Source organism: Serinus canaria, chromosome Z (assembly GCF_022539315.1).
Source record: "Serinus canaria isolate serCan28SL12 chromosome Z, serCan2020, whole genome shotgun sequence".
Classification (NCBI taxonomy): domain Eukaryota; kingdom Metazoa; phylum Chordata; class Aves; order Passeriformes; family Fringillidae; genus Serinus; species Serinus canaria.
In genome coordinates, this window is record NC_066343.1 from 63,268,952 (window position 1) to 63,291,701 (window position 22,750).

The 22,750-nt window shown below is 39.4% G+C and overlaps 1 protein-coding gene across 4 annotated transcripts in view; it reads right to left on the reverse strand.

Annotated features, from left to right (window-relative positions):
- Positions 1 to 60: 60 nt before the first annotated feature.
- Positions 61 to 22,750, reverse strand: part of OSMR (oncostatin M receptor) — a 31,193-nt gene continuing 8,503 nt past the window's right edge. For 3 of the 4 annotated variants that reach the window (XM_050987294.1, XM_050987293.1, XM_050987292.1), the window contains 17 exons: positions 20,692 to 20,849; positions 19,011 to 19,170; positions 17,145 to 17,417; positions 16,443 to 16,569; positions 15,047 to 15,204; positions 12,965 to 13,101; positions 11,557 to 11,710; positions 10,948 to 11,024; positions 10,317 to 10,539; positions 9,610 to 9,792; positions 8,333 to 8,434; positions 7,713 to 7,892; positions 5,895 to 6,059; positions 4,646 to 4,724; positions 4,295 to 4,367; positions 2,936 to 3,323; positions 61 to 539 (listed from right to left, as the gene is read on the reverse strand). In XM_050987294.1, the coding sequence (XP_050843251.1) occupies positions 466 to 539; positions 2,936 to 3,323; positions 4,295 to 4,367; positions 4,646 to 4,724; positions 5,895 to 6,059; positions 7,713 to 7,892; positions 8,333 to 8,434; positions 9,610 to 9,792; positions 10,317 to 10,539; positions 10,948 to 11,024; positions 11,557 to 11,710; positions 12,965 to 13,101; positions 15,047 to 15,204; positions 16,443 to 16,569; positions 17,145 to 17,417; positions 19,011 to 19,170; positions 20,692 to 20,849 (2,711 nt within the window). In that variant the 3' untranslated portion in view covers positions 61 to 465. Of the gene's footprint in view, positions 3,324 to 4,294; positions 4,368 to 4,645; positions 4,725 to 5,894; positions 6,060 to 7,712; positions 7,893 to 8,332; positions 8,435 to 9,609; positions 9,793 to 10,316; positions 10,540 to 10,947; positions 11,025 to 11,556; positions 11,711 to 12,964; positions 13,102 to 15,046; positions 15,205 to 16,442; positions 16,570 to 17,144; positions 17,418 to 19,010; positions 19,171 to 20,691; positions 20,850 to 22,750 lie in introns of all 4 variants that reach the window. The other variant, XM_030236937.2, reaches the window with a different exon arrangement.

Below are 22,750 nucleotides of genomic sequence, written 5' to 3' on the forward strand. Positions count from 1 at the left end.
ATAAAATTTTTTGGCAAAAAAAAAAAATTTACATTAATGCTTTGTAAGACACAGAGACTCTTTAATAGTTCACACACCATTTTTATTGTAAAAATTTAACATACTGAGAACGATGTTTAATTATGTGATGGTTTAAGTATTTGTATTTCAACAACAGCTGTGAAAGTTGCATTATGAACAAAAAAAAAAAAGAGGATTACAGTTTTGAGCTCATTCAACCATTAATGCAAGACAGATGTTTTAATATATAAAAATTATACACACTTCTCCACCTATGCTAAAATACTTCTCTAATCTTCAATTCTGGTGCCCAGACTGTGCCCTTTGACTGGCACAGAGGCATTATCCTTCCTGGAATCCTCTGTGTGCTTTTTATGCACAGGAGGTTCCACAAAGCACCACCCACTGGAGCCAGGAAGCAGAAGGGTTTATAGGGAAAGAGGAGCCAGCTTCTCCTTCCTTCAGCTAGTGATCTGGAATGTGGTCAAGTGTGTCACTGCGTCCAGGTGATGGAATTTCATCAGAGCAGGAAGCTGTCCCTGGGAAAGGCCAGGGGATTGAGAGGTGAGACCTCAGCCAGGCCCATGTGTCTCACCCCACCATCAGGAAGGCACCACTGGCTAAACCCACAAACCCCTGCCTTCACTTCCTGGGTGGAACTGCTGCAGCCAGGCCTCAGTGACAGCAGCTTTTCACAGCTGGGAGTTGTGCCAGGGTGCAGCTGTCCCCCTAGCAGGAGGAACTGCAGCCATGTCAAAATTTAAAATGCTTTGTACAATACACTGATTTCTTTGACTGACATCTATATCTGAATTCCTTAGTACATAACTCTTGATTTAGGATTCCTCTTCAACATTTCAGAATAAATACACCTTTTTCTGAAATGTACAGCTCAGAAGTTTTGTATTGGTTGTGACACAGCAGCTCTCTTACTGGCCTTTTTTCCAGCAGTAAATCTTTTAATCTACACAAGCACATACAATGTGATGAAGCTTTCTAGAGAAGCAAATGTTCCAAGCTGTGAAGATACTGCGGTATCAAGCTTTCACATGCATTGTTACTCAAAGAGGCCAAGATAAAGGGAGAAGTTTCCCTGGGATGTTATCTGTCAAATCAGCCTTCTCCCTTACCGCCCCTGCTCTCTCCACCTTCAGCAGAATGTGTCCAGCCATGTTTCCTTACTTGGCTGGCTAGAGGCTGGAAGGAAGGACCATGCTGCCTTCTGTCCCTCTCAAGTCTGTGAGCCACCTGCACCTGTGCACACGGATCGATGTGGCAGGGTGTGCACTGAATGCCCCCAACCACGTCCGCCCATCTCTGTATCTTTGCTCCTTCTTCCTCTGTTTGCAGGCAGTGCTTGTCTCAGCCCACAGGCTGTGCAAGGCCTTACTGGTTTTCCTGTTGCAGCACAGCTTGTGACATTATAACAATATCTGTAAGCAACAGTATAAAAGCGTGATGCCGTTCAGTATCAGAACTCACTCTGTCTGCAGCTGGCTTGGTTTCTAGACGTGAGATTAGCTAGTTAAACACAGGAAAGGCAAGTAACTGCATTTTAGCAAACAGGCTGAGCATCAAATAGTCAGACACCCTTTATTTGTTTCACCTTTGAAAATTGCCTATGCTGTGCTCTTAAGTTGAAACCATCTCTTTGTTACAGATTCCAAACGGCATAAAACCAAAGGGTCCCTTATGCACTGAGGTAAATCTGACAAGACTTTCAGCTACAATTCCAATCTGCTGCTTCATTACAAATGTACAATTTCCTGAAATGAAAATGAAAGGCTGCTGTCTACTGCAGGGATTCTGAGCATTACAATAAGGATTTGTTTTATGTGGTTTTTTTAACAAATGCAAAAGTAGTGTTGGGAGATCTGGATGTATGCAGCCTGAATATGTCCTTCACAATGGGATTCATACGCCTGTGCTTCTTACCAGCCTGTCTGATTGCTTGGTTGGTTGGGGCTATGGAAGTACAGGGGTCAATGCCAAAAGGTCAGTTCGCATGCACCAGCAGAGACCATCCCATGTAGTACCACCTCTATCCTTCTGGAAAATTAACTCCTTTCCACCTAACTCCCCTATGTCTCTTCAATGTATGGTTAAGACAATTTTAAAGGGGCTTTAGGCAGAGAAGGCAGAGGTATGAGGAGCCCCAGTTACAAGAAATGGAAGCAAGGGTCTTCCCTACGAAAATCTGTTTTCTGTGCTCTTTCACACATCAAGTGTAATTGGGACACAGGGGAAGTAAAAGGATGATTAGTGGATTTGGGTGCTCTGGGCAGCACTCCTGGGGAAGCCAAAGTTCCTTCAAATCTTCTAGGAATGAATCACACTGTGTGCAGGTAACGCTTCTACAACGATTCCTTACATCATTGGAGAGACAGAAAATACAACCCAGCCCCCAAAATGACTGGGTAATGCTCCATGCCCAGCAGCACAGTACCCACTAGCTGGGGTGGCCAGAGTACACAGACACTGCAAGAGAAATACACTCCTTGAGCAGCACAATCTTCCCCCTTTTTCATTTGCTCCTCCACTTTATGAATAGTTTAATCTCTGCAAAATAAAGCAGTTGCCTGCATCAGCCTGTGACAGATTGCTGTGATGTAATGTGCTGCATAATTCAAGCCACAAACCACTATAAATCTCATCTAATGCCCATAAGTTGTAATGGAACCGTAACACACATGATTCCTGTGCAAATCAGTACTCAAAGCTAGTCCAGGAACAACAGCTTTGCTGTTATTAATGGAAGTCAGGCATCTGGACCTGTGAGAGCCCTAATCACAATAAGTTGTGGCTTTAGAAATTCTCATTTATAGTGTGTAGCCAAACACTGGGTGAACTCACTGGAGGACAGAACATCAAAGCCTCCCTCCCAGCCAGCACACATCTGTTTGAGAGATGTATTTCAGACTGCTCGTTCTCTCACCTCTTTCTCTGGTGGTTGAGGCTGCGTCCTCATGAAAAATATCTATATAGCATTGTGGCTGGTATAGCACCACTGCCTGATTTGTCTTGCCTGCTTCCAGTGTCTCCGGCATTTGGTAGGGATCAGATTCAGCCTCAAGTGGAGAAGAATAAGCAAAATTCTCAAAACAAGTATGAGTTTGAGGTGTATCTGTGGGTGGAAAGTCCCCTGCTACATTTTCACCAGGGTAAATCCAGGAAGAATTGTGACCATCAATCTTATCTTCAGTTGGTGTTGAGGATAAAGAGCTCCAGGTAACAGGGTGCAATTTATGAGCTTCCGCATTACTGTCCATGGCTAGCATGTCAGGAATGCAGTCATTTATCTTCAGCACTTTCTCAGAATCAATCTGCAAGAGAATCATTAAACAACAAAATTACTCAATGAAAGAAGCCTAGAGTAGAGAAAAGAGAGTGATCACTTTAAGGAATTCTAATATTTCTACACACTGTTTTTTAGTTTGCACTTTTCAAATAAATTAATTTGAAGGAAAAAGTACGTAGAGGATGTTCAATGGAAACTGTATTTTATGTGAAATGTATCATATTATTTATTTAGAGATTTCTTTTTTAAGTAAATTCATGATGACTGTATTGAGGAGGGAACCATGTCCCTCTACTTTAAAGACTTTGCCAGGTGTTTGATGTGTGCTGGTTGTACTTTGAGGCAGAAGCAACTGGAAGATAGCAGTGGCTGTTAGGTGTACTTCTCACTCTCGTGCTGCTGTTCAGTGAACACCAGCAGCTCCACCTATGCCAGGGCAAAGGCTTTGGAGCCCTCTGAACTCAGCACAGAAGCAGCAGCTCCCGGCTCAAAAGGGCTGCAGAAGAAGCTGAAGGCCTTTTGCCAAACCTGTTCTCCCAGCCAGACCTAGCAGTGCCTGGCAGAACGCCCTGCATGCTCCCTGGGCCAGAAAGTGCACGGCCCTGCAGTGTCCTCCCCAGGGCATTGGGGCAGACACAGCTCCCGGGCTGCAGGGAAGCCCAGGATCCTCTGGGCTGTTGAGTTCAGACAGAGCAGGGATTTAAATAGTAACAGTGGAGGAATCACCTGCTGATCAAAAGATTTCATTTATTCTCCAGTTGTGCATTTTCTTTTTGAAGTAGCAGACTGCAATATAAGCTGGTCATTGCAGAGTCACATGAATGTCAAAAGGAGAGTTTTCCACTAAATGGTAATATTAAACTTTGTTTAAATGTAGTCAACACAAAAACTGTCAAGAAGTTAATTTTTAAATGCAGTCAACACAAGGATAATTTTTTTTAATCTCTTAAGCAAAGAATAGAAAAATTAAAAAATCCATATTTTCAGTGATCTTACCTTAAACTCTTTGAATGACAGCACTTTGCTCTTGTTAGGACTAGGTATTACAGGACAGCACCACTCCTTCACCCTGGAAATAAGATCAAAGCAAATGACATTTTTGTTCTCTTATTAAAGCACACTCTACCAGCAGAAGCCACCCACAGATGTGCACAGGCACAGCAGCAGATGACCAGTGTCTTAGAAACATCACAAGCCAAATACTTAAAACATCCACACAATCAGACAGCCAAAGGAAGAAACGAATGAAGCCTTGCAATGGGCTGGAAGCAAAAAGCTGCAGCAGTGGTTCATGAATTAGATTACTAATATTCTCTGTCTACAACAGAAACATGCGTTACAACTTACCATTTCATCTTCCAGTGGCATATAGCTGCTACTAGGGTTGGAACTATCACTAGCAGGAATATAAAGTACAGCATGTTGGCTGTGGAAGAAAAATACTTTAAAATTTTGGTTTTAACTTCTCTTATGTTAAAGTCAGTATAGCTTGAATTTCTGGGGAAAAATAACATCAAGTCTTGAGGGATGCCTACCACTAACTCAACAGTAAAACTGTGTGGTCCATGTTGCAAGTTAACTTGGCTAGAATTTCTGGGATAACTCTGTAAGCCTTTGGACCTTGACTCCCTTTACCAGAATGGAATTATAACTAGATTACTTTTTATTTGCTCTCATATTGGCACCTTAGCTGTGAGAATAATTTTCAAAAGGAAGGCAATGATAATGGGTTTTTTCCCAGACTCACAAAGATGACAGACTTTTACTGTGAGACATGAACAACATACTTCCATTCTGGACTGACTACAGGAAGAAAAACACCACTCAAGTGTTGAAGTTTCCTAGATTTACGCTGATATTGATCTCAGTATTTCCTTCTAGCTGGAAGACAGCCTCGGGCTATGCTGTTCACAAACAACTGAGGCTGCCCTTCCCCTTCATCTCCAAACCCAACAAGTTTTTCAAAACCAGGCATCTCTAGTTTGGATCCTAAGTTTCACAACCATGCTGACTGGTATTTTCAAGGGAAAAAGTTATGGGCAAGTGATTTCCTCTTCTGTTTCGGTGATCAAATCTGCCCAGTTAGCAAACTACTGTGCCCATGCCAACAACCCTGCTGTACTGACTTATGAAGGACTGAACTTGGCAACAGTTGTAAAGACTGATGGAGTAAGAATTATATTACAACATCAGAAGTTCAAGTGTCCATACAGGAATTACCTGTTTGCACACAAGTCTGTACGTTTTCCCTATATCAGAAAACCAGTTAAATCTAAAAACAATTCTTCAATGAGTTCTAACAAACAGGACTCACTAGGCATGCAAATGTGCATATAATGAACTATTTCCCAGAAGGATAATATAAGATTTAAATAAAGATGTAAATTAGGCTCTTTCTAAAATTTAGAAAAAATCCTTTCTACTTAGAAGTATCAAAGTAGCATGTTGGTATGCTCATATCATTTCTCAGTTGGATTCTTCCTTAAGTGAATGCTGCATTGAATTAAATGTTTTCCCTTAAGAAAGGAAGCTAATTACAACATTTTAAATCACCCCATCCTTCCGCTAGGGGATAGTATTCACAGCCAGTACTCACAGTTATATGGTGTATCTATGTATCTAAAGTTAACAATGGGAGTCTCTCCTCCACCTGTAAATGCTTTAACCACTATTTTGTATTTTGTGTTTGGCATCAGGTGTTTCACGGTGTATCTCTTTTCTTCTGGATTTTCAATTGTGTATTTACATAGCTCTGATTCATCTAAAAGAAAACAGATCAGACAGAATCATTGGATCACAGAATGCTCTAGGGTAGAAAGCATACTAAGGATCACCTAGTTCCATCTCTCCTTCCATGGACAGGGACACCTTCCCCTAGACCAAGTTACTCAGCCCCATCCAGCCTGACCTTGAACACTTCCAGACATCCACAGTTTCTCTGGGCAACCTGTTACAGAGCCTCACTACCCTCACAGTAAATCTCCTCCTGATAGCTAATCTAAACCTACCCTCCTTCAGTTTAAAACCATTACCACTTGTCCCATCAGTACAGGCCCTGGTATAAAGTCTCTCTCCATCTTTTTTATTCGCCCCTTGTTAGGTACTGAAAGGCTGCATAAGTTGTCCACAAAGTATTACAAAACCATTTAACTGAAATAACAAAACATTTGCAATCCTCCTTCTCTGTAATTTGCACAATTTCCTCCGGGAAGGATGATGCATCCTGACTCACTGCCACTGGGCTGGACTCACATCCCTTCTAACTGGACTGGCCACAGCATTGCCCTCCTCTGGCAGACACTTAACAACTTGTTGTCAAAGACTGAACCTTGTTTATTTTAATTTCTTTTTCATCGAGCATTGTACCAGAATGATTTGAGTTTTGCCTTTTTTTTTTTTTTTTAACCGGAATCCTTTAGCCCTTAAGCTTATGTCAATTTCTTTGAAGATAATCAAAAGCAAGAAACCTCTGCCTGAAAAAAGAGCTCTTTTGCCTCTTTACTATGCAACTCCCAAACCCCAGGGAGAAAAGGGTTAGCTTATTTCTGCTGTTTTCAGTCACACCCCTTGTCTGCTAGCAGAACCAGTGAAGCAGAAAATCTTTGATTTAAAGTTTTTAAAGTGTAACTGGGATTACTTACAGAATTATAGTACTTATATAATTAGCTCAGTTCTGACATGAACTGCTACATAAGCCTCCCTCAGTTCAAACTACTTTTCATCCTGGCACTAGTCTAATCAGCAGAACACAGGACACGACCCAAGCAGAAGAAGAGGCATGGGAATAAAAAAAAAATTCTTTTAACGTGTTGGAAACATCTGAAAATTATAATGGAGCAAAGTCATCTGGAGCAGTTTTGCATGTGGAACAGAAAGGTCTGAGGTAAATTTGTGGCTTTGTGCCACTTCATAGCTCAGTTCTGCTGAAGGAACTCTACTGTAGAGTACACACACAAATACTTTCACTAAAAAAGAATTTACATGGGGAATTTACAGAGTGTTCCAATTTTGAAGGAAATAAACTGTATCCCATGTGTTTCTAAAATATCCCAAATCCTAATAAGTCTAACATGCCTATGACTTCTATCCAAGTAGACCCCAAACAGATGCTTTTCAACATTCATCCAGAACTCACATCAGAAGAGGCAGAACTCCTCCTATACTACCAAAGACTTTTATGGAGCTAAAAAGGAGTCATGGACAACAGGATGTGGGCTGTAAATCACTATAAAGCCAGGGATCACTTCTGCCTACCAGCACCACAAGCACAGAGAGGAACCAAAAGCAACAGCTTTTGAAATCTAGAGACAGCTGTATGAGGCAGCCTAATGAGAACTTTCTAAGATGCTGCAATATCAAGAAGTCTTCCACCTGTATCAATGGCACAGCCTTCTGTAGCAGAGAGCTCAGTTACCTGAAAGAACGTGCTTTTTTGATCCTTTCAAATTGCAGTTCCCTTGCATAGGTGACACATAAACATGGTAGCCTCTTACAAAACCAGGCTCTGACTCATTTGTGAGATAAGAATCCCAAGACAGTGTTACTGAATTGTAAGTTAGGTCAAGTTTTCTCACAACAGGATCAAGACGAGGAGCTGGAAGAAAGGAAATTTGAGTTAAACTTGCAATTATTCTCCAAGACTGTTTCCTCTTATCATTTGAAAAATCCACACTCCCATGTGGTGTCTATATTTACATCTTTCTTGTATTTAAAAGCTGAACAAAGCCAAAGTTCTCTACAAAAATGTCAGCTTCACAGAGCCTTCATGCATCCACGTAATACATGAAGCAGTAACTGATAATCACAGCTTTGTTTAGCTCTCCTAATAAACATGGGCTCTACCTCGTCACTGCACTAGCCAAATATCTTCCATGTAGGGCCTGTATGTTGTCATAGAGCATTTAAATGCCTCACTAAAGATACAGAAAGAACACAAAACCTCCAATTTTATCTAGCTGTAGGAGGAGGCAATTATTCTATTTGTGACAAATCAATTTAGCAAAAGCACAAACTCCAAATATGTTGCAAACTTACGCAGCTCCTTAAGATAACCTATCTTCTTTTCCAGTAGGGAGGCTCTATTAGCAACAGATCCATAGATGCTGAATTTGTATCTCACCCCCGGAACAAAAGCAGCTAGAAAACAGTTGAACAAAAATAGGCTACGGTTTGTCTTTCAATGTTATTTTTCTTTAATTGCTTCCTACCAAGGTCAATAACCTATTAGACACCTTCTCTGAATGCTATTGTGCTATTAAAGCAACTGAAGGAGACAGACAGCAAGCCAATTCTTGGTGTGCATTATGTGAATTAAACACATTTATTCTGTCTGAAAGAGAGAATTGGGAAAGAGGTATATATATAAATTTTTTTTCCAGGCAACTGATCAACAGACTCCAAATGCACCAAAAAGAAAAGCAATTTCATTTACGTTTCTGGCACAGGTAAAGGCTGTGTTTTGCAATATTTGATGCAGACACACACTAGGTATCAGGATTCCTTGTTATCCTCCCTGACATCACTCCCATTCATGTTAGGCAAATACAAACCACTGAAGAATTTGACAATACTCTTCCCATGTGTTACCATAGTCCCCTTCATTACATGCAGGTTTCTGTACATTTATGTGAATTGAGGTGCAGTTCCTTTTTTGCAAATTTATGTGTGTTCAATCAAATTTTGTTCAAACAAGTTTCATTACAAAGTGAGCTCTCAGCTTGAGAGACACCAGCAAAGCTAAATTCTTGCAGCTGTGGAAGCACATCAGAGAAACTTTCAGACAGAAAGGATTTAGGTCTGCTGGCCACAACCAGGATAAAAAACATGCAACTGATCCTCTAAGCAAGGACTGGTGCTGAGGCACATCATTCTTGGCACACTGACAGCACCAAACCTCTCACTACACCGTGGGTTTAAACTGTCTGAGTCTGAACTCCTGATCCATGTTACAGCTAGCATAGAGTTCCCTTCTGCATCCCTCTTGCTAAATTATTTTCATTTCTTCATTAACCTCCGCATCCTCCTTCAAGATGTTGCTATAAGCCACTCCAAAGATGTTTTGTCTAAAATACTGTGTTGACTTTTCTAATATAGTATGCTGCCTTCCAAGGCTTAATGGTGCTGGTAAATTTGTAGTGTCTAATTATTTTGGTAGGAAAAACATGATGTCACATGCCTTTGAAGAATTACACCTGCACAGCACAGAATTCAATATTCAAATATTAAAAAAAAATTTGTTCCCTAAATTCAATTAATGCCCACAACTTGAAGGACTACTGCACAGTCAGAAAGAATATTTGTTTGGCTTTCACCTGAGCTGATCACAGCACTGGAAGTGTTGGGTCCAAGTCTCTTCCACTGCAAATCACAAGGCTGCAACCTGGGAAAGTTACACCAATCAATAATGTAACTGTTATATATACTTCTGGGCTCCCAGGAGATAAAAATGCCATCATCTGTACCATTAACCTGTCCTTCCTTAAGCTCTTCAGTGCCTAGGAATGAACAAAACAGAGTCTCTTATTATTGTCTTGCATGACACTTCAGACTCATAAATGAAGATCAATACAGTTCCTATACTAACCAGTAGAAAACAACAATAAAAGAGTTGCATTCCTTTGCTAAATGATATATGGGGTCTTACACATGCTGAAAGCTGAGAGCTCAGAAACCATCCAGCAATTGTTACTACATATTCACAAAAAAACATCAGCTGCAGAAACCTAAAGTCAGAGTCACAAAAGGCTAATCACACTGGCACTGGCAGCACCATCAAGGCACCCACTGCAGGTCTGAGGCCCTAGTTTTAGGCTAAATGTATTTTGCTCTGTGGAGACTCCCTGCATTTAAGCTTAATAAACATGCAGCTGCTACCCTGTAGGAAAAAATACACTCACTCAGCAATGGCATGAGTTAAGAGTAAGGTTAATTTGTTGCCCAAGATGATAAATTATGTCTTCACTCAAAACAGGTAGAAACAAAACTCTAGTAATATAATTATAGCTGAAAATACTCCTACTGTTATCTGTAGCTCTAGAGATGATCAATATTGAAGGAAGTGAAAAATTAACATTGTTCTTTGCCATGACACTGATTCTGTAGGAATGGTTATCAATGAAAATCCTTGTGCTATTGTAGACTGAAGAAAAGGAGATGCTTTCTGGCTGGGAGCCATCTTCTATTTTTTCCCAGGTTACTTCATATGAAATAATTTTTCCATTTGCTTGAAAATTTGGTGTTTGCTGAGAAAAAAAGTTATGGAGGAAGAGAACAATAACTTAGTAAACTTTGCTGAAAAAATATGACAGGATCATTCCGAATTTTAAATAACTAACAGGATGTGTTATTTCTGTAAGAACATAAACACTTGTTTTCACACATTCATCCATACTGGTTGAAATGGATATGCAGAAACCTTGGTTATGGGATCTGTCTTGTTCTAATACTTAAAAAAACAGAATTGTATGTCTGAAATTTCAGGACAGCACACCATCATAGCTACATGTGTTCTGAGATATTTTATATACAATCTGTTTTAGATTTGTAAAAGACTTTCATACTGAATTGCCATCAGCTGCACACAAATCATGGAAGAAATTTACAACCCCCTTATGAAGAGCTTTGTTTTTATTTCTGTAGCTATGTCTCACCTTCCAGAACAAGGTCACATTTAGTCCCCCAAAAACTGGCATAATTTCTCGCCATATGTCCAGTTTCCCTGATGGAGCTGCAATAAATATAGCAAAACAATAAAATGACAATGCTCTCATGTGGAAAGGATAGGCAGTTTAACTGCTTCCTCCCATTTCAAGAAATTCCACTCACAACAGCTTCTTTTTCCCATCACTCCCAGGTCTTGACCAAACATTATCCTTTAACATCTTCTTTCCTTTATTCCTTTTTCTGAATTAAATTCTGCATGATTTCCCTAGGAAATTTCCCTGTTTGCAGTCACCAGACTCTTGTTCCCATCTTTGCACCATTCCTCCGGGCCTCATAGGCCGCTGTAACTCAGTCTGTCCATCCTCCCAGTCAACTGGATTACCCACTGCCTGCACTGCAGGGAATATCTGAGATTAGCAGGTAGGCTGAAAATTACTTAAGAAGTAATCTTCTTGGAGTTTGCTTAGTGTGTTTCTTTTATGCATGCAACAGGCCTCTGCTTCAGCTACACAGTGGAAGAGTAACAACAAACAGCAAGGAGAGGTGGCAAGCAAGGAACATTCCTCAAACTTTGTTTCTCAACAGGTTGAACATACTTCCTTCCTTTGTTCTGGTGGTCAGGGGTTGGCTCCACTCACTCCACCTCCAGAAGTGCCTGGCCGCCCCGCAGCGCACCCTGGCCGTGTACTCCGTGTACGGCTGCAGCCCACGCACCGTGACGTGCCGTGAGTCCGCAACGGAGCTGTTGTGCTGCAAAACACAAAGACACAACCGGCACAGCTAACAACCTCCTCAGCAAGATGCTCTCCTCTGGGAAAACAGTTCTTCCTCTAGACCCTGCAGGAGCCAGTTAAGCGTCACTTGGGGAAGACAGTCATGGAACAACAATCCAAAAAAGGCAAATAATGCACAAGATCAAAACAGTGGGAGATTCAAAAGGAGGGCTGGAAGTATGTAACTGTCTGAGTCGTTCCGAACCCTCCACATAAGTACTTTTTACATCCAGGAGGGAATTTACTGAAATCTTGGCCTCACAGAGTCTTGAGCTATTACCTCATATAAAAGTAGGATGTTGTTCTGGATCTATGCAGAGCAATCTACAGCCATCTTCTTTTTCCATGTTTTTTTCCCAGCCTTTACCTCACTCTCTCCTAAGACAGAGAGTGAGTTCTGGTAAGAGTCAAAAAGCCAGCATGTTTTTAAGCCTCTCCTCAAAACTGTCTCCTGCAATGGCCAGCTGCAGTGGTCCTTTGATCTGACAGCTACAATCTTAAGCTACAATCAAGAGAGAACACAGCTTGACTGTGATCTGCACTGTGCTTTTTTAATGGGCTAGAGGCAAGCTGCCTTCTAAGCAAAGAGCTACAGAGAGGTGACAGTAAAGAGGCAAAGAGTCCATCAAGCTCACCGTTTGTAGATGAGGTGGAAAAAGATAAGGAATCTAGTCAAATAAACTTCAAGGAGATTGAAGAGGATGGGAAGAAAAACTGTTTTGGGATTCCATCACTAGAAACCAGACTCTACCATCAACTACGGTCAGTAACACACAGAAAAAGCTTGGCCGGATACAAAACAAACCTTCAACACTGCTCTGGTGAGTGTGAAATAGCATAAGCAACAAAAACAAATCAAGATTACCAGCAGCAAATATATATATATTATATATTATACAACTTTACAATTATTTGGCCTTCAGTGTTTTCACTAACTTCAACAAATCTCAGAACGCATTCAGCAGAGCACTGAGCCACATAGTCAGACCAGTCACACATGTACTTCTGCCAGGGTACAGGCAGTGCCTGGCATGTGAATTAGAGCCAACAGTGGCTGCCCACATGGACTGCACAATCATTGTAGACTCTGGGAAGCAAACAAATCCAGAAAACAGACACATCAACATGCTCACAAGACTTACAGTGTATTTTGTATTGCTGGGGAATTATTTTTTAATCACATCGGAAAGATCCTCACTATGTTTTTGTTTAGGAAATTCAGGTTTCATACCAGTTCTACTTTGCCATCAGGATGGACCACTTCAGTCTGACAAAAGAGTTCAATTTCATTGTTTTCATAATTCCAGTGTAACGTCATTTCTGTATCTGTGCAATCTTCCCAAACCTGGAAAGGTGCAGTGGGATACACTGCCAATGGAAAATCTGAGTTAGCTCTTACAAAACATAAAATACATGCAATAGTGTGTTAAGATATTTTAGCTGTGTAGTAAAAGCAAATAATAAATACAGATTTTTCTTCTAATTTAGAAGAAACACAAATAAATCCTAAAACTTCACTTCAGAATGTTAATGTAAGTAAATGTTACACAAGGTTTAAAATCCCCCTTGTACTGACTTAGAAATGTTGTAAAACATCATGGACAAAAGGAAGAGAGACATTTATTGCAAACCATTAAAATCCTCTCCTTCAGGACCTAGCAGAAGCTCCTGATATAACATGGTAACATTTGACACATTTCTATACCGCAGAATTTGGCCTCTTTGACAGAAATTTTATTCACAACTCTAACATTGACTCCTCTCAGTAGTTACTCTCCTTAAACAGTGCCAGTGCTACTTCTTCCAAAGGATTTCTGAAATCCTTTAATGCTGTGTAAGAGTATTCAGCAAGTGAAGCAAATATCAAACTCTCCTATATTAGTATAATAGTGAGGAATGCAATGCAGAGCATGGCAATGCAGGTGATCCTTGGCCATTTATCCTAAAACTTGACAAATAACATGACTGAATTACACTACTCCATGAAATAAAATTTGAGGACTTTCATACTCAAAAAGAGTTTGCATTTGATATAGAAGGTCCAAGCAAAACTACCACAAGCAAAATTGGAAGCAATGGATTTACATTTTCCTTTACTTACTGTCATCCTTTAAGTAAGGAAAATCCTAATGTAAATATTTGTAGGATCAGAGAAAACATGAAGGATTTTACAGGAATCACAATTTAAAACTCATCACACATATTATACATAATTTCCTTAACTTGAACTATCACTAGGACTGAAAAAAGAACAATGTAATGAATTTTAATGTACTTATCACATTGAATGTAAACTATTCTAGCCTGACTTCCCATGAAAACTGAATTTATGACATTGTGTTGTCTCCCTAAAATCTGTCAGTTTACTCCTCTACTTTCTTGACCCGTTTCTTCCGCTTCCAAACAATCAGATAATCAAATTGTCATGCCTCTCTTGGACAAATCTAACACAGACATTTAACATAAGTTCCTTCACATAACAAAGCGTGGTTTGTAAAACTGTCAGCAATGCCTCTGAGGAAGGAAGCAGTGCCAGGCCAGCAGTTACACCAATGGCCTTCTAGGCCACCGTCCTGTCAGCTTCCAAGCTGCACGAAGAACATGAAGCTTCCTGCTTCTTCAATCAGGATAAGCAGCCACAAGACCTGGGGAACACTGAAGAAGACTCAAGGACAACTGGAAATACTGCTGGAGACTGAAGAAACACCCAGCTGTTTTGAGGCAAGAGTAGGAAGGTGATTTTGGGTCCTGGGGCACACTGAGATACAGGACACAACTACTAGGGAACAAGGAACCACAGACATTAGATACTTCTCAGAGAATAACCTGGTTTTTGTCACCAATTAACTACTCTTCCTCCCTTACAGTAGCATAGTGAAGGTTACTGTCCCACATTAGGAGCAAGAGCACATTAGCACCATCATTTCTTTCCCAGAAATAGCTCTTACACATGTATCACATCTCATATCACACCAATTCCCAAGTAATCTACACATCTATTTTGCTTAAACTCCCCATTTTATACCCTTGCATCATTTTGCTTTCTCTTCCATAACCAGCTGCCAGCAAAGCAGCACATTTCAAAACATTAAGGGGTCATTCCAATAACCAAATCTGACCTTTGGAGAAAAGCTGCTTTCTACTGTTCATACAACTTCCCAAAGATGAAACTGAAGAGAGAGCAGGTAACTATAGCACCAGGATAGATAAGTAATTAAACTGTGAAGATAAAATTCAAGGACTTCCATACTTTAAACTAGCTCAGATGAATCAACAAAAGGCCCTAAACAAAGGCACAGAGAAAACCCCTTACTTCTGTGATTTACATCAAAAACATCAGTTGCAGTCTTCTTTCCCAGTGGGTTTTCCACAGTCACTGTGACATTCCAGATCCACTGCTGGCCTATATCCCAAGAGCATGAGCACTGCTTAAAACAACTTGCTTTGCACAAAGCCATTTTCTGGGATGACCTATCAAAGAAAGTAAGAGGTAGGAGGCAGAGCAGAGAGAGAAAGATGTTGTCCATAATATACAATCAACATAGATCTTGGAAGTTTCTGATGTCCAACTAGAATACAGCAACATAAAAATAAGGCTGAGGGGCCTTATGTAAGAAGCCACCCACTTCTTCACCTTAGCTTGATGTAAGATGAATACAAATACTCTTAAAAGAAAGTTTCCTTTGAAATACAGGTTTGTGTTTTTAAGATACAGCTACATTGCTTTTAGAAATTTCCTTATGGGTAGTCTAAATCAGAGACTTACTTGCGAAGACTTCAGTAATTTACATGTTTACCATTAAGCATTTAAATGAAATTGAAATTTCAACCACATCTTGAAGTGCATCTTCTAACCTTCCATTTTTAAATCACCATCACAATATCTTAATGGAAGTGAGTGATGCAGAGAACAGGAAGGTATGTGCAATGCCGTCCTGTTTTCTGCTGAGATCTTTTGATGAAAGTTTGTTGTGCTTATGACCTGTCCTGTTTTATGAGTTACCTTTTCTCTGCAGGCCTTGCTGTAACTCATATAAGGGGCATCTCTGATATGCACAGCTGTGTAGCCTTGACTCAGACTGCTAAGAAAGAGCTTTGAGAAAGTCTGCAGATTTATTTTTTTTAAAGTAAACAAGCCAGCTGAAACTACAGAAATTACAGACACAAGAAGGACATTTGAGATAGGATTGTCAGTGGCTCAAGGACTCAAGAAGGATAACATCAATATGTAAAGCTCTAAAATCCTAAAGGAAAATAACTAGGGAGGTTAATCAGGCAGAGTGCTAAAATTACTTAAGAAGTAATTGTGTCATTGGATCATGAGCACACTAATGCTCAGCCTACCAGCTGATCAGATCCTAGTTATCTGTTGGTTGTATGTGCTACCCAATAATTAGGTTATACTTTTAAGTTATCCACATCCTGGTTTCAGGGTGTCTTCATACCTATTGAACAATATCAAAACATATTAACTAAAAGAATGGTTAGAATAAGTGTTATCAGGCAAGAACTTGATCTAAAGGACTGCCAACTTTGTTATAGTTAGTCTGATTCAGAGCAGGTCTGCACTGCTCAAGCTTTGTTAAATAAGTGATCAGTGAAGTGGAAAAAGGCAAGCAGCTAATTACATGGACAAATCCACAGATTCTAAGGAAAAGAAGGAAAGAAGGTACAGCACAGATCAGAGTTAAAAGAACAATGAGACTTACGTTTTAGACAAGGTGTATCGTGGTGAATTCTTTCCATAGAGATAGGTCTCTTCTTCTCTCCAAGTACATGTTACTCTTTTCATGTCTTGAGTTTGGCAGGAAAAATCTTTAGGTGTATCAGGTGGTTCTTGTCAGATGAAATAACCAAGAAAACAACATCATAGCAGTCAAGGCAAAACTCATCAACCTTTTCAATACATTAACAAGCTAGAAATAATGGTTAAATGAGAATATATAGATGTTATTACTGAAATTACACTTATTAAATAGTGACTCTGCAGGAATAGTCAGGATAACAAGAGTCAATAGCAATCAAACACTTTTATACTCCATTATCTTTTTTTAATACTCATTATTCATTTATTCAATCTGTATTCTTTTGTATCTTTAAAAATTGCTATTGGCCTTCAAAAGGAGACTGTGCTGAGTTTTTACCACACACACACAAACAATGAAGATGAACTCCTAAATGGATGGGTATATTTATGAATCAACCACCTGTCATATGGTTAATTAATTTAATGCTATTCTTTCCTGCCTCCTCTATATAAGTTTACAGATCTCAAGTCAGATGGAGTTCAGCCAGACATGGCGAGAGCATGAAAACTTACAGAAAGCTTTTTTTCCCCATCCATTTGTTCTACAGTCATTCTTGAGTTAATAACAAGAGGAAAACAAAACTGTTACAATGTATTCACTTACTACCCACAAAGAAAGCTGCTTCATGTGACCGCTTATCCTCATCATAGCAGTAGACATGAATGTTAGACCCTTTGTCATGTGACAGATTCTCCACAGTGAGAAGTCTGACTTGACTCTTTGTGTACTTGTTAACATCAACAGTTGGGTATACGGAGAATTCCTTAATGGTCCGACCTTTCCCTCCGATGCAGCAAAGAGTGATACTAGAGCCTTCTGCTAAAATTTTTTCTTTTGGAAAGATTTGCGGCACACTTCTGTTTGAAGCGTCCAGGCCTGCAAATTAAAAAAAAAAAAAATAAAATAAAATACTTTGAAATCTGCTCAAGGCAGCAGCCTTCAGCCAGAACATAAAACGAAGCATTTACACAAGAAATTGCTAATGTTATATTATCCATTCAACTTTTATTTAGAATTCTTCCGAATACAGAGATGAATTTTACATGTAGTAATACCTTCCTCTTAAACTCATAAACATGGAATGTAGTCCAACAAATTACCTAAGAGACTAATTTTGTTTTACTACCTTTCACTTAAAACAAAAGTGTCCTGTCAAGAATTCTCTTTACAAAAGAACACCACCTCCTGCTCCTATGCACAGGCTGTTGCTTATATCCAAACCATCTGCTCTTGAAAACTTGTAACGGGGCTACAAAAACATCATCTGATGGTCTGATGCTCATGCAGAGCACAGCTAAGAGGAGTCAACATTGACTGAATCACATCAAGGGGATAATCAACTTGGAATGAGACTCCCATAGCTTTCCATGTTGGACTTCTTGCTGGATGGGAAAGTTAATGGAATTTAAGTGACTCACAGCTTTTTACACATATTGCACAGTAAAATCTACTCTCAAGATTCTGATCAAAAAACGTGATGACATCTAGAGTTGCTATCTTTCAGAGAGCTCTAAATCAGGTCTGTAATGTGGGATCAGTTTGTGACCAAGAAATAGTATTTTTGAGCTGCATCCAATTGCAACTGAAAAAAATAAAATCTCCAAGACTGAGGAGGCTCTGGGACAAAAAAGAGTCTTACATCTTACTGCCCACTATATAACAGCAGGGAAATGAGTGCCACAATCCAAGTATGAACACCTGTGATGCCTCTTCTGTTGGAGACATGATCTCTCCAATATTTAAAAACCCTTGCTGCTTTTAATGAGTGTTTCATTATAAAATCACTACATTCATGTTTTCTAAAGTAGTTACATATTTTGTTTAAAGAAGATTCTCTGGAAACCAAACTGCTCTAGTAAGACATGGTAATACAAAAAAAAAAAGAAATTTTGTGACGTCATTAATTACATTATTGGTTCACTCCCTGTTTATTCTCATATAATTCACAAGACATTCCTTCCAAGTGGAATAAGGAGCTGACTTGCTTGTTTCTCTCTGCTTCTGTAACACCATTTCAAGCTATGAATCCCAGACATAAGCCACACATTCATTAGATCATGTAGTCCCTAGCTCTGCTACTTCTCCTTTCCCTAAGTCTAGGCCAGAGATGTGCCATCAGATCATGTAGTCCCTAGCTCTGCTACTTCTCCTTTCCCTAAGTCTAGGCCAGAGATGTGCCTATCCAAGATACCATGTCACTTCATCTACTACGTTACTTTAATGTGTGAGTAAAAGAAAAGCTTTTGGTCTACTAACTTAGAAAGATAGTCTGCAAATTATAGCAATGCCTGAAGCACTTCTATTGTTGTGGCAAAATATAAGGAACTCATTAGTGCTTAGAGCAAATGGATTCTTGATGTGATGCCATCTTTCCTGAACTGTCCTTCATGGTTACATTCACTGGTGAATTACAAACTAGCTTTATACTTGAAAAGAAAGCCCAATATTACAAAGTCTTGTTTTGCTTACCCGGGAGAGTCTCCCACAAACTCCACTGACTCCAAGTTTTTGATGTTTCTGCCTTGCTCCTGATCCTCACAGCGTGTGACATACACTCCAAAGGTATGTCTGAATCCCATGTCCAATGAAGAGGTTTTCCCAATTTATCAAGTGTGACATTTTGAAACTCCTACAAACAAAAAGCAGTAAGGGAAAGTATTGAAAACATAGCATTGTGAAGATTTGGAAATACAATCAAAAGCAGCGGGAAAGCTCAAAAGAGAAAAATGCTTTTGAAAATGAATGTCTGAAACTCTACTCTACATGTGATATCACACTAAGTAACTAGTCAGCTAAATAAAGTAACTAATCAACTGCTTACAGATCTGTGCTAGCAGTAGTGAAGTGACTGATGTGCTGACATATTTGGGAGTGAGACCCTGCTTCTCATGACATGGATTTGCTCTCAGAGACTCTATTTAGGTTATTTGTGCCCGGTATTACATAAGATGCTGCCTACAAATGCATCCTAATGCTCTGGATTACATATCCCTGTGGTAGAATCACCGTCCCTAGAGTGATTTAAAAGATGTGCAGATTCAGCACTTAGAGATGTGGTTTAGTGTGGACTTGGTAGGGCTGGGTTAACAGCTGGACTCAATGACCTCATGGAGTTTTTCCAACCTATGAAATTCTGTCATTCTACATGTTTTAGTAGAATGATAGATTCTCAGCATTCTCAACATATATGTCTGTGATACTAGTATGATTTGTGCCAAAGCACTGACTCACACTGAGCAGTAGAGAACTTCTCTCCAGTACTGCTTTTCATAGGCAACACCTGCACTTTCATATTGCCACTGCTCTGTGAAAAACTCTGCCATCAGTTCAAAATTTAATTTCTCAGTTATAGCCCTGAGGAATGTCACCACTGCTCTAGAAGATATTTAGGCTATCCACACTTCGGTATGAGCAGACTCACAGAGCTTCTTTACTGGTACACATACTTCAGAAAAACACAGAAGCAAATATATTCCTGTATGGTAGTGATATCCAAAGTAACTTGTCATGTCTATTAAGAATAACAGAACAGACTGCATTCCTGGATTTGAAACACTTTTACTTCCTTCCAACAAGTAAATAAGAATTTGGTGAAGACACTTCAAAAAACCCAAAACTTACGTTTGTAGCTATTTTGGCCCCAGTTACTGACTTCAGGGTTAGATCTACTCTTTGGGCTAAAAATCCTATCCAGCATATCAAAGTGGTAAAAATCGTCAGAATGCATAGAGATCATTTGCAGTGAAGACGTGTTTCTTCAAATTCAGAGACAAAACACCACCAGCTAGGGTGATCAAAGTAAGCTGTGATTTATAACAATGCCTATTTTATTTTATTGATCCCTGATTTCAGAAAAATAAGACCTTGTCCGTTTTAAGTACTTTCTGACAAGTAGCAACTCTAAATGAGCTACTGCAGTTTTTTGGTTTAACCAAGTTCTAAATTTTCTTTGGAGACTGTTCCCATACAGAAGTCACAAGCAGAAAAACATCCAGAACGTTAAGCCTATTATTTGAGTGATCTCCTCTTCACAAAATGTTGCTGGTTTAGATGCTACGGAAAAATATCAGGAGAGGGACTTTACAAAGAGACATCACTACATCTTCCATCATTGTAAATGACTATACACTTCCTTTCTAAGTACACTTACTGTCCACACAACTTCATTGGTTCGACGGACTTGTATCTCAAAAGATATTGCCAGCTCAGCATCATGGGCTGACTTGACAACATCCCATTCCACCAGCAGCCGCTGAAGATCCAAATCCTTGGAAACATTAAGGTATGTTACTGGAAACACATCAGATTCTAGGAGCAGAAAAAGGGCACAAAAATATTACTGTCTAGCTAAGTTAAAAAGCAGATCTGAAAAAAGAATGGTTAGAGGTAAGTTAGGTTCCACACCAGATGGTTCTGAAGGAAAAATGAAAGTGATCAGGACCTATGCTGATACTGATAAAAGAAAAGATAATTCTTCTTCTTAAGGAATCAGCAGGCTAAAATGAGTTTCCTTAATCTATTCAATAACTCCCCACCATGATATTTGGTATGCTTATGCTTATTATGTTTATTTCTTTATGCTCTCAATTTACTAGCTGTTTTATGGGAATACAGACCCATCCATAGATAATCTTATGAAGAGGATCAACATAATATATTAAGAAGGACTAAATCCCAAAAAATCTCAAACCCCAGCAAGCCTTCATATCATTAGGGGAGAAACTCCGGGCTCAGTTTTGATCTCTGACTTAATACAGACTAAAGGAGTTCATGCAAAACCGTTATTTTAACAGAATAGGATAAGGATTTCCCTCCAGTAGCTAGCTTAGATCATAGTCTAGTATTAAGAGCATTCCTAGTTGCTCTACACAGAGCTTAGGTCATGGTCATGGAGTCTTCTACTGGAATTAGACAGTTCTAATGGCACTTGCATACTTTTCTCAGTCTGGATTTAATTTCAGACCATGACATGATACAGCAAAGTTTAAAAGTCAGACTGAAGTCCCTTTTGGTGTTGGGAAATAAAAGGCCCTGCAAGATTGTTCTGTGGAAAACTACCAATAACCCTGGAAGTGGTTCCTCTTTTTAGATTATTCCGTTGTGACTCCAACTGTTGGAAGAGATTAAATGTAGCACTCACTGATTTGTCATTTCTCTACTTCCTGAAAACTAAACAAACATAAACCCCCTAAATTTGATCTGGTTGTTAATGAAGCCAGGGAGCTGAAATGACTGAATAACTAGGCTTCTTCTTTTGCCACAGATGCTTTCAAAGGTGCTACTGCTTGTTGCAAAAGGACGACGTCAGAATGTTTATCCAAACCAAGACACAGAAAAGAGACACAAAAATAGCTACACCTTTTAATGAAATAGAACTCATTCTGTGCATTCCTGTGACAATACAGCCAGAATCATCAGGGACACAATGGACTGAGTGACCTCAGCAGCCCCCTTTCACAAGACTTCCACCTCCACTCCTGACTTCCAGAGACACTTTGCCCACTGAACTACCTGAAACTTTCACCATGCACTAGCATTTTCACTAGCAGAAACACAAGCATTCAGAAGATTTAGACTGAGAATCTATATTTTGATAGATGCTTCTGGTAGCCCTCATGTATCCAAATCATTCTGCAATTTATCCGGGAGTATCTGCATTAGCCTAACCTCTATGCAGCAGTTTTCCATCACAGGGATTTTTACACTAGGAGAAGGGAATGGAAGGCTCAAGAAAAGCAGCAGTTGTAACAATCTCTGGTCAATCAAAGCAAGGAAATGAAACTTCATAAGCACATTTCTTTATTATGAGAATACAGACACTGACAAAACTTTGTTGTTTATATAAGCCCAGACTATAATTAAAGAATAAACCGAGGAAAGAAAGTACAAAGTTATTAAAAACTGCTGGAAGAATGGATTCTCTTTTGGCAAATCGTCCAAAAATTCTGCTGGGATATTTTTAACCTACTTCATTTTCAAGGGTACTAAAAGTCAGAGAAAAATGAAAACCATATGCTTTCCATCTAGAAAAAACTACTGGTATGGGCATCTTCAGATAAGCTTGGAGAAGAAATCAAGTTTAACTGTCTGAATACATGGTCGTAGAACTAGGACTGTGGTATCTTCAAGTGTTTTGGAGAAAAAAATATATACAACACACCTTCTTTAAAGTCTCACTGCAGTCTTAATATATAGTTATCAGGAAATTA